The sequence below is a fragment of the Scyliorhinus torazame genome, chromosome 9 (genome assembly GCF_047496885.1).
Source record: "Scyliorhinus torazame isolate Kashiwa2021f chromosome 9, sScyTor2.1, whole genome shotgun sequence".
NCBI classification, from domain to species: domain Eukaryota; kingdom Metazoa; phylum Chordata; class Chondrichthyes; order Carcharhiniformes; family Scyliorhinidae; genus Scyliorhinus; species Scyliorhinus torazame.
In genome coordinates this window covers 70,226,616-70,238,971 of record NC_092715.1, presented here as the reverse complement: position 1 = coordinate 70,238,971, position 12,356 = coordinate 70,226,616, and the positions used below count along the sequence as shown (strand labels likewise).

The 12,356-nt window shown below is 48.0% G+C and overlaps 1 protein-coding gene across 6 annotated transcripts in view; it reads left to right on the top strand.

Moving 5' to 3' along the window:
* Window positions 1-12,356, top strand: part of arhgef28a (Rho guanine nucleotide exchange factor (GEF) 28a) — a 680,059-nt gene that overhangs the window by 505,600 nt on the left and 162,103 nt on the right. For all 6 annotated transcript variants that reach the window (XM_072516088.1, XM_072516093.1, XM_072516090.1 and 3 more), the window contains 2 exons: window positions 2,385-2,567; window positions 2,718-2,843. In XM_072516088.1, the coding sequence (XP_072372189.1) occupies window positions 2,385-2,567; window positions 2,718-2,843 (309 nt within the window). The remainder of the gene's footprint in view (window positions 1-2,384; window positions 2,568-2,717; window positions 2,844-12,356) is intronic.

Below are 12,356 nucleotides of genomic sequence, written 5' to 3'. Positions count from 1 at the left end.
TCGGGAACTCGGCCCATCAGAGGCGGAGCATCGTGGGTGGGCCCAATAATGAGATGCGAACGCCGTTGCAACTGCGCACGGCATGCAACTCAATAACGCCAATTTGGAGGGGGTGGAGCATCACGACCCAGCGTCAAACCGCCGCCTGCTGCGGTTTTGACATCGGGAACTATTCTCCGCCCGATCGCCGTTCCTGATTTCAAGGTAGGGCAACGGAGAATCCCAACAAAGATTATCCAAAAAGATAAAAGAACAGGGAAAGTGGGCATAGGGGTTTGCGATTAACCTAAAAGTCTACAATCCATGGACAAGAGTGTAACAATGATTAGAAATACAGGGGGTTTATATTTCATGTGGAAGTTAATTTATATAGTATTAATTACATATGAAATCAATAGAAAAAATACTGAAATATATAATAAACCAATAGAAATGTTGGTAATGTATCATCATCCTTGGTTCAACAGTTCTAATTTTGTTTTAACTTGCCTTTTCATTTATTATTAATGGAAAAATAGGGGGCGAGATTCTCCACTCCTGCGCCGGTTGGGAGAATCGCCTGGGCCGCCAAATTTTCCCGGGACGCCGGTCCGACGCCCTCCCGCGATTCTCCCAAGCGGCGGGAACGGCCCCGTCGAGTTCCGCAAGCCGGAGAATCGCCGGAGAATCGCCGGAGACACCCAAAATGGCGATTCTCCGGCACCCCCGCTATTCTCCGGCCCGGGTGGGCCGAGTGGCCAGGCCAAAACGGCGGATTCCCCCCGGCGCCGTCCACACCTGGTCGCTGCCGTCTGGAACAGCGCGGGAACGCTGGGGGGGGGGGGATCCTGCACCGGGGGGTACCTCAAATGTGGCATGGCCCGTGATCGGTGCCCACCGATCGTCGGGCCATCCTCTCTGAAGGAGGGCCTCCTTCCTTCCGCGGCCCCGCAAGATTCGTCCGCCATCTTCTTGCGGGGCGGACTCAGAGAGGACGGCAACCACGCATGTGCGGGTGACGCCGGCTATGCGGCGCCGGCCGCGTCATCTATGCGGCGCCGCCTTTACACGGCGACAAGGCCTGGCGCGTGTAGATGACGCGGCCCCTATCCTAGCCCATTGTCGGGGCCTGAATTGGTCGGGATCGGGGCCGTTTCGCACCGTCGTGAACCTCGACGTCGTTCACGATGGCGTGGGCACTTCAGCACGAGAGTGGAGAATCCCGCCCCGGATTTCAGGAGAAGACTAGTAATATAAGTTATTAGACTTTTGCAACTCCCTCCAGTGTTCCCTGAGATAAATGTGTTCAGTCTCCTATTTGGATTTTAAATGAGTACCCTGAAGAAGGTAATATCCCAAATTTATTTATTCATATTTTATAGAGAGAATTGTTAAGTATTCTATTTTTATTATGCTTTTAGGAGGAGTAGTAAAAACAGTACTCTTTTGTCAGAAACCTTCCTTCCCATTTCCTTTTTTGTATCTTTACTGGGTTTTTTGGTCCATGAACCCACAATGGGAATGTGCCTTCAAGCAGTGGACTCAAGATGAAGCAGCTGCTAGTCAGTAGACTATGTTCCAGGTTTTGTATTTTGTCAAGGAGAAAACAGACTCGTAAGCGCTGAGTGGATCCTAAGAGCCAGCTTTGGAGGTAGGCAGTTCGATTGGCCGGCTGGCAGCCTGTGGGTTGTCGGGGGACAGTGTTCTGGCTGACAACAGTGAGTGATTGGTTCCTGCGTGATGCTTTGAGAGAGCTGGGCAGAAGTGATTCGACCTTGAAAGGAGAAGGAGAGCTCTCTCTCTCTCTTGCTGCTGAAGTAAATAACTGCTTTATTGTCCTAAAACCAGTGAGTGCCCGGCACATCGTTACAATAAATTTGAAACGATCTTGAATCTACAGAAAAAGTAGGAAACCATCTCGAGCCGAGAAGGAAGAAATGCGGAAACAAAAACTTGAACTCCAGAAAGCCATTCACTGGAAGCCATCCTGGTGCATCAGATATCCTTTATTCTTTTATTTCATCGTTATTTTCTTCCCTCTCCACCGTCCTTTCCTTCTATGTTGTGTCAGTTGGAAAGGGGGGAGGATTAGGATAGGGGTATCAGATAGTCAGTTACATTTTTGTCAGTTTATTTATATTACCATTAAATAATAAAAGGTGACTTGTGTTTACAATTTTCACACCTGGTGAATGCAGTTTATTTGGCTCAGCCAAAGTGCTCATGTATTTTTAAAACAACATCCAATTTCATTTGTGTTGCGACTCCAGGTCAAGTGGAGCTGGAATTGACCATGCACTAGCCCAGGGAGTCGTGACACTTTGCACTTTGCACTGTGGTGAACTATATCTTAACACATTCAAATGTAGATATTTGCAAAAAAGATTGCTGATCTTTCTGTACAGAGCGACTGAGTTCTCAAGATCAGCTCGTTTGCAGTAGTTTGGAGGAGAAGCTGCGAATCTATGCAGAAATGGCTGAAAAGAATGGCTATGAAGAAGCAGGTCTGGAAACGCAGCTTTTGATCAAACCGGATACCGTTGAGTTTCCACAAGCTGGATTTTTATTGGCTGCTGCAGTCAGGGAGGGTAGGAATATATTCATCCTTTAAATTGCATGTGTCTGTCATTTAACATCAGATTGATAAATAACACTTTTTGCATATAAGTTTGATTAATCAGATCAAATACTATTTATTTATTACTGCCATCTGTTTTTATTTTCTCCTCGATCTGCAGCTGAAAGCCTTCATACTCTACTGACATCTCAACCGTGCAACGTTCGGGAGTGTTTGGGTGAACCAGTGGTATCACACAAGCTTGAAATGTTTGGGAGCTGCAGCCATAATGCGCCACCATCCATACGTAAGTAGGATCTAAGCTAGTTATAGGACTAATGCATTCAATGGATGTTCATACAGTTGTCAGATTATTTAAAAAGAAACTACCTGTGCTTTATACAGAAAAATAGAGTAACTGTTAAAGAAATGTTTGATTTCCAGCACACACGTTTCTTTCTTTTTTTGAACCTATCAATAATGAGTTTGAGGATTCTGAGGACCCAGGAGACCCTTGCAGGCAAATAAACGCGAGTTATTTTGCAGTCAAAGAAAATGGCCACTACAAAGTCATACTCACAATAATTCCCTGTCAGGACTACCAGTCCACTGAGAGCATCAAAACATTTGCCATCTGTACATTGCCATCTGTACATTGCCATCTGTACACCCCGGTGATGCTGAAACGTATACTCATAAGCTGCTAATATCAACGCCCAGCGCTGGATCCGGGCTGTGGCAATGGGAAGAAACCCCTCGTCTTCCTTGTAGAGACCCAGCAGGGGCTTATGGTCAATGATGCTAGAGAAGTGGGACCCTTAGATGTACCGATGGAATTTTTTCACCGCATATATCACGGCCACCCCTTCTTTCTCTGTCTGCGGTAGAGATGTTCGGCATCAGCCAAAGTCCTAGATGCATAAGTCATTGGGCGTTCTGTACCGTTGTCCCACTGATGGGACAATATTGCTCCAATGCCGTATGGGGAAGCGTCTCATGTGAGGATGAGCAGCCTTGCAGGTTATAATGTGTTAACAGCTGGGAAGAAAGTAGCTGCCTTTTTACCCTTGCAAATACCTCCTCTTGTGGTGCTCCTCATGCCCATCTTTGGTTCTTCTTCAGCCGGTCATGTAGGAGTGCCAACAGAGTGGCTAATTTCAGGATAAATTTCCCATAATAGTTCACAAGCCTGGACTTCAGGGTTTGGGTTATGAGGGGAGATTATACAAATTATGCCAGTTTTCTCCAGAATTTAGAAGGTTAAGGGGTGATCTTATCAAAGCCTTCAAGATATTAACAGGAAGAGATAGGATGGGAAAAGATAAACTGTTCCTGCTGGTTGGAGATTTTAGAACTAGGGGCACAGTCTAAAAAATATGGCTGGACCGTTCTGCATTACAAGCCAGCTGTTTAGTCCACTGTGCTAAACCAGCCCCTACACATGGCAATTGATTCTAGACTAGCTGTTAGTTTTAAATCTGAGTTAGAGAATTTTTTGTTAAGCAAAGATATTAAGGGTTAGGGGCCAAATATATGCAGGTACATCGAATTAGGCCACAGATTAGCCATGACCTCATTGAATGACGGAGCAGGCTCAAGGGGCTGAATGACCTACTCCTGTTCCTATGAGCCCCAAAAATGACCTTAGTTTGGTCATATTTTCTGGTGTTGGGTCTCCCTTTATGACCTGAACCTTTTCTTCGACTGGGTGCAAGCCATCCTTGTTCACATAATATCCCAGGTACATGCCTGCCTTCACCTTAACCACAAACTTGCCTCTCTTCAGGTGGACATCCGCCTGGGAGAACGGCCTGAGGACCTCTTCCAAGTTATCCACCTGTTCCTTCTCGGTGGCCCCTGAAATTAGCACATTGTCTGGTATACTGCCACTTTGGGAAGTCCCTGGAGGATACCTTCCATTACCCATTGTAATATCGCGCATGTGGATGAGACCCCGAAGGGGAGCTGAGTATACTTGTACAGATCACTGTGGGCATTGATGGTCACGTACTTCCGTGATGCTGCATCTTGTTCCAATTGGAGATGCGCGTTTTGAGGGTTTTAAACTCTCATTTGCCAGTACTTCCCTGCATATAAAACACATGGGCTTTGCATCCTGATTTGCATTGGCACAATTAACAAAGAGATACTTCAAGAAATCATCTTTATACTGCTTTGTTCCCGTTTCAGTTTTGTCTTAAAGGGTTGTTCACCAAAAATCCTGGAGCTCTGGATACAGCTCACATCAGCACTGCTTTGCCCTGCCGTGGTCTCTCCTGTGAAGTTCTCTCCAGCAGACTCAGTAGTGAGATCCTGGCCTGTTTGTGTCTCCGGCATTCTCAATTTAAAAGCCAGTTGAGGCTGTCATTCTTAGAAGTTGGTCGCAGCCTTTGGGTGCTTCTCCCCCAATACCATGGGTAGCATGGTAGCACAGTGGATAGCACTGTTACTTCACAGCTCCAGCGTCCCAGGTTCAATTCCTGGCTTGGGTCACTGTCTGTGTGGAGTCTGCACGTTCTCCCCGTGTCCGTGTGGGTTTCCTCCGGGGGCTCCGGTTTCCTCCCACAGTTCCAAAAGACGTGCTGTTAGGTGAATTGGACATTCTGAATTCTCCCTCTATACCCGAACAGGCGCCAGAATGTGGCAACTAGGGGCTTTTCACAGTAACTTCATTGCAGTGTTAATGTAAGCATACTTGTGACAATAAAGATTATTATTATAATTGGGAACGCTGCGACCCTCCCAACACCACCTGCGACCCACCTATGGGTTGCGAACCTCAGTTTCAAAAACTCTGGTGCAGAGGACAGGTCGTGTTCTGAAGTATTTGGGCTGGGCCTCTGGGTCGACATAAATTCTTGTCCTGACCACTTTTGTTTTTCCCAAGCCCTTCTGGAAAACCTCCGGATATTTCCCGAGGACCTCGCCCACGATGCTGGTGCCCAGCCGCAAGATTTGTTGCCAGTCTAGGTGAAGCATTCGCAGCCAATCGCAGTCCAATAGCTTGGGTCACGGCCCCAGTACTACTATTAGTGGAAGTCTACCTGTCTGCTGCTTATGGGTTACCGGGTCATGGTGGTCCCGAAGATATTCAACGGCTCCCTGATATATGTCGCCAGCCCCGCCTTGGTATCACGCAAGCCCAAGGACAGGATGCCTGTACAAAGCCAATGATGGAAGATTTGTTGACAGACAAAGGAGACGGCAGCCCCATGTCGATCTCCATTACCAATGGGTTACCTGTTGATTTGATGTGTAATCCAAATCGCTGCCACTTTAGGGGTTGTGATGCAATTCAGATGAATCAGGTTATCCTCCTCAGGCTGGGCCATGGCCTTGGTTTCTGCGCATTCTACGACCACCATCATGGAAATGCCGCTGGTACTCCCCGTTGCCATCCGAAAACGTGTCACGCTGGTCCGTGGTGACCCTGGACATTGAGTACAGACGTGACGTTGTGTACTTGGTTGATCTTTTTGTGGCGATCAGGCCATGGGAGCACTGCCCCTGAGCGGGTACTGTACTCCTGTACAGGGGTCAATCAACGCAATGCACGTTGTGGTTAATGAATTCCTGGAGCTCCTGAACCCCCTTCTCAGCATTCTCACGGGACAGGGCTAGTTCGATGGCTCTTTTCAAGTCTCATGTTGGTTCTGCCACCAATTTCCTCTGAGCTGCCACATTGTTGATCCCACACACCAAACGGTTCCTATAATATTTCAGAGAGGGATGGACCGAACTCACAATGTTCTGCCAGCCTTCGGAGACGTGTCAGAGAGTCCGACACCGACTCCCCAGTGTCCGCACAGAAATGTTAAACCAATAGCTTTACATTATCAGACAGTTTTGAGTCATAATGATTCACCGCTAACACCACACGTTCATCAAACGAGTTCGAGTCAAGGGCTGCCGGGTAAGTGAGGCTCTTGGTTATGCCAAAGGTTGGAACGGTCAGGAGGATTACCTTCCGTCGGTCCTCTCTACTGATATACGCCTAGACGAAATACTGCATTCACTTGGCATATTAGGCCAAATCCTCCAGGCCTACATCAAAGGTCTCCAATTTCCCGAAGACCAGCATTTTCAAAACTTCCCCGATCTCGTTCCTGGGCAGCAATATTCCAATGCGGCTGGGACGTCCAGAATCACAATGGCTGTTTTTACCTTGTCACCAATTTGAAGACCCAGGAGGCCCTTGTAGGTGAATAAAAGTTTATTGTAGTCATACAAAATGGCCGCAACGACGGCACATACCCAATAAGTCCCCATCAGGACTACCAGAATGCCGGCCCTTGTCCGAGCCGACTTTTTCATAGCCTGTTAACGAGCCCCAGCTGGTCAGGCCTCCGCCCATTAGCGGAGAAGCTCGTGTTCAACGAGTTCCATGTGGAGATTGATTAGGGTATCCCCGTGGGCCACAGGAGGCTTATTACAGTGAGATAGGATGATTAGCGTATGTAATAATTTGAACAAGTATTGCAAAAATAATGTAATCTTACAAAATTCTTAAGTTAAAAATATTTCTAAAATTATACCATAAAATAATTGGGCTGTTGGAAATACATGGTTAGTTATAGGTCAATGTAATAACCTCCACGAGACACATGGGGATGACCCGATTAATCTTCCCATGGGGCTTGTGGAATACGAGCTCCTCTGCTGAGGAACAGAGGCCTAACAGTGGGGCTCAGTGAACCGGACTGATAAATTATTATTATTGTTATTATTATTAAAAGCGGCCAGGTTAGGAACTGACATCTTCGGAAGTTCCGGATTGAGACTGGATGTACTGCCTGCCACTTTGCAGCCTAGCATTTCTTTAACTAAATTAATCTTTGAGTTCAAGCCTTCTCAGGACCCCTGTGAATATTGTCCTGGCGACGAGGAAAAACAGCACTACAAGTTGCGATTCTGGATGTCCAGACCACGGTTGAATTTTGTCCGAAGGGAGCAAGGTCAGAACAGATTTTAAAATGCTGCTCTTCAGGAGGCTTGAAGCTTTTAGCGCAGGCGTAGAAGACTGGACCCAGTACACTGAGCGGATGCACTAGTTTTGTAGGGCGAATTCAATTACAGGAGATGGCTGCCAAAGAGTGATACTCCTGACTGCCCACGGAGCCCTTACTTTTAACGTCATCAAAAACCTGACCTACCCTGTGGCGGCCGATTCAAAATTCTTCACGAGCTGGTAGCACTTGTGGCGAACCATTATGACCTCAAACCTTTGGTGATAGTACAGAGTTACAAGTTCAACATGGCTGGGTGAATCCTGGGGGAGTTAGTCACAGAATTCTTGGCTGAGCAGTACGACGATGGGCCATCCCTTCCGGAGATGCTGAGGGACCATCTCATGTGTGGCATAAACAACATTGCGACCCACGTAGGTTTCTGGCTGAGCCTTCGTTGGACCTGAAAAAAGCTATAGAGATATCCCTCTTGCGTGAAAATGTGGAGAAGGGAGATATGGAGGTGAATAGTGTCCCTATCCAGCGAGCATGACCCCCTAAGAGTAGAGCCAGTAGCATCCAACCACCGCCTGAGCAACGTCGGGGCCAGACCCGTTAGCCGAGGGCTTTTACAGCTTTGTAAGACATCTTTCCCAAGCTCCAGAAGGAGGGCTCACAGCGGTACTGCACCTGTGGTCAGAGGAACCATGGGAACCAGGAACACCAGAACCACCAGCTAGCATGCTGCCCTGGTGTGGGGAAATGCCCACCCAGAGCCAGGGCTTTACACGTAACACAACCCGAGGAGGACGAGTGAATTCAGTAATGTTTAAAAAAGGAGGTCGGCAGGAAGCGGGTAATTATAGGCCGGTAAGCTTAACTTCGGTTGTAGGGAAAATGCTGGAATCTATCATTAAGGAGGAAATAGCGGGGCACCTGGAGGGAAATTGTCCCATTGGGCAGACGCAGCATGGGTTCACAAAGGGTAGGTCGTGTCTGACTAATTTGGTAGAATTTTTTGAGGACGTTACCAGTGCCGTAGATAACGGGGAGCCAATGGATGTGGTATATCTGGATTTCCAGAAAGCTTTTGACAAGGTGCCACACAAAAGGTCGCTGCATAAACTAAAGATGCATGGCATTGAGGGTAAAGTGGTAGCATGGGTAGAGGATTGGTTAACTAACAGAAAGCAGAGAGTGGGGATAAATGGGTGTTTCTCTGGTTGGCAACCTGTAACTAGTGGGGTCCCTCAAGGATCAGTGTTGGGCCCGCAGTTGTTCACAATTTACATAGACGATTTGGAGTTGGGGACCAAGTGCAATGTGTCAAAGTTTGCAGACGACACTAAGATGAGTGGTAAAGCAAAAAGTGCAGAGGATACCGGAAGTCTGCAGAAGGATTTGGATAGGTTAGGTGAATGGGCTAGGGTCTGGCAGATGGAATTCAATGTTGCCAAGTGTGAGGCTATCCATTTTGGGAGGAATAACAGCAGAATGGATTATTATTTAAACAGTAAGATGTTAAAACATGCTGCTGTGCAGAGGGACCTGGGTGTGCTGGTGCACGAGTCGCAAAAAGTTGGTGTGCAGGTGCAACAGGTGATTAAGTAGGCTAATCGAGTTTTGTCTTTCATTGCTAGAGGGATGGAGTTCAAGACTAGTGAGGTTATGCTGCAATTGTATAGGGTGTTGGTGAGGCCACATCTGGAGTATTGTGTTCAGTTTTGGTCTTCTTACCTGAGAAAGGACATATTGGCACTGGAGGGAGTGCAGAGGTGATTCACTAGGTTGATCCCAGAGTTGAGGGGATTAGATTATGATGGGAGGTTGAGTAGACTGGGACTGTACTCATTGGAGTTTAGAAGGATGCGGGGGGGATCTTATTGAGACATATAAAATTATGAAGGGAATAGATAGGATAGATGCGGGCAGGTTGTTTCCACTGGTCGGGGAAAGCAGAACTAGGGGGCATAGCCTCAAAATAAGGGGAGGTAGATTTAGGACGGAGTGTAGGAGGAACTTCTTCACCCAAAGGGTTGTGAATCTCTGGAATTCCTTGCCCAGTGAAGCAGTTGAGGCTCCTTCTTTAAACGTTTTTAAGAAAAAGATAGATGCCTTTCTAAAGAATAAAGGGATTCGGGGATATGGTGTACGGGCCAGAGAGTGGAGCTGAGTCCACAAAGATCAGCCATGATCTCATTAAATGGCGAGCAGGCTCGAGGGGCCAGATGGCCTACTCCTGATCCTAGTTCTTATGTTCTTATGTAAAACTGCAAGAAGAATAGCCCCCATCAAAATCACCGTCCAGGCTAATGGCCACCTGCTAGAGATGGAAATTGACACGGTGCTACCGTCTCAGTCATAGGACAGCAAACGTACCACAAAGCCCATACAGAGGTCCAATGCCCGATCCTAAGGGGCACTGATGAACGTTTGGCAATATACACGGGAGAACCTCTGGCCATCCCTGGCATGATGGCAACTCCGGTAGCCTACTGCAGCAATCCATTCGTTTGCCACTGATAGTGGTGTGAGGATTCAGGCCCAGTCTTTCGGGCTGCGACTGGGTACAGTGGCTCTCCCTAGACTGGCAGCGGATTTTCAAGACGGGCACTGGGGGGTTGTAGTGAGCATGGCCAAAGTCTACTTGGGCCCGCTTCCCTATGCCTGTGTGGAAAGTGGAATACGAGCTCAGGAAGCTGGAATGCTTGGGAATTATTTGTTCTGTGCAACTCATGGAGTGGACAGTGCCTGTAGTCCAGGTGCTGAAGCCGGATAAACCCTGTGTGGAGATAACAAATTGATGGAGAACAAAGCCTGATGTTTGGATGGGTGTCCGATGCCATGCATGGAGGATCTCAATGCAAAGTTGATTGGGGATCACTCCTTCTCCAAATTAGACATGAATCTCACGTAGTTCCAATTGGACCTGGATGTGAGGTCCAGGAAAAATGTGATTGCCAATATCCGCAGGTGTGTTTATGAATATACCAGCCCTCCGTTCAGGGTGTCATCGGCCTGTGTGATCTTTCAGCAAGTTATGGAGATCATCCGCCAAGGGCTTCCAAGGGTGGCAGTCTACTTGGACAGCATCCTGATCGCCGGAGTCATCGAGAAGGAATGCCTGGATAATTTAGAGGAAGTCTTCTCCGTTTCTCTGAGACAGGTGTCCGCCTAAAAAGGGGCAAGTGTATATTTCACATGAAAGAGGTCACATTCCTGGGGTGCCGGGGCGACAAGGATGGCTTGCATCCGATGGAGAAGTTACCAGCCATCAAGCAGACCGCCGTGCCTGAGAATATAACCAAACTATGCCCGTTCCCCGGACTCATAATTTATTACTGCAAATTCATCCTGAACTTGGCAGCTATACTGGCACCACTGCATGCCCTCCTGAAAAAACATTAGAAATGAGAATGGAGGGCGCCGCAGGAAGAGGCATTTGCCAAGATAAAGTGAGAGCTGCCATCCTCCAGTCAGTTAACGCACTATGGCCCTTCCACACCATTCATGATCATGTGTGATTCCTCCCCATATGTCATCGGGACAGTATTGTCCGAACAAATGGACGACGGGATGGAGGGGCCAATGGTCTATACATTAAGGGCTTTGGCCAACGCAGAGCGCAGATGTGCTAAAATCGAAAAGGAGGGGCTACCCATACTCTTCACAGTCCAGTGGTTCCACCAGTATCTTTATGGGCAGCACTTTGCAATCATAACAGACCACAAACCATTGCTCGGGTGTTCAAGGTAGATAAAGCAATCCCACTAATAATGTCGGCCAGCATCCAGCGATGGACGCTATTATTGGCGGAATATGAGTGTCGACTGGGCGTTCAAATCACACATGCGGATGCCCTGAGCAGATTCCCATTGCCGACACGCCCCTCTGTCCCAGTAGCAGACAAAGTGGTGTTGGTGCTGAATTTTATGGACACCTTGCCAGTCACAGCCTTGCAGATTCGTGAGTGGACACAAAAGGACCCGATCTTAGTGAAGTTAGTCCGCATCGTCCTGCACAGGGCACAGCAGGGAAGACTGCCTCAGGAGCTGTGCATTTTCACCACTAAGCAACAAGAGCTTAGCGTGCAGGATGTCATTCTCCTGTGGGGAGCCCGTGCTCTGGTCCCAAGCCAAGGCAGGAAAGCCAGATTTCAGGACAATGGACAATGGACACCCAAGAGTGTCCAAATTGATGATGCTCATCAGAAGCTACGTGTGGTGGCCGGGACTTGATGGCGACATCGAGAGGTTGGTGCAGCAATGCACCGCATGTCAGGAGCATCAAAAGCTCCTGCCAGCAACGTCTCTTTATCCCTAGGAGTGGCCAGGACAGCCCTGGGTATGGTTACACGCCGATTTCGCCTAACCTTTTCAAGTGTCAATGCTCCTGCTATGTTGATGCCTATTCAAAATGTTTGGACGTTTACCAGATGCCATTTACCACTTCAAGGATTAGCATTGAGAAGTTACGCCATCGTTCAGTGTCCATGGCATTCCAGAAGTGCTCATTAGAGATAATGGTCCACCTTACTCACTGGGACGGCACAATGGATAGTACTGCTACCTCACAGAGACCCGAGTTTGCTTCTGACCTCAGGTGACTGTGTGGAGTTTGCACATTCTTCCCATGTCTGCATGGGTTTCCTCCGGGTGCTGCGGTTTCCTCCCACAGTCCAAAGATGTGCAGGTTAGGTGGATTGGCCATGCTAATTTGCCCCTAGGTGAGGTTACGGGGATAGGGTGGAGGATGGGCCCAGGTAGGGTGCTCTTTTAGAGGGTCGGTGCAGATGTGATGGGCTGAATGGCCACTTCTGCACTGCAGCGATTCTATGATTCATGAAGACGAAAGATGTAAAACACATTCAGACC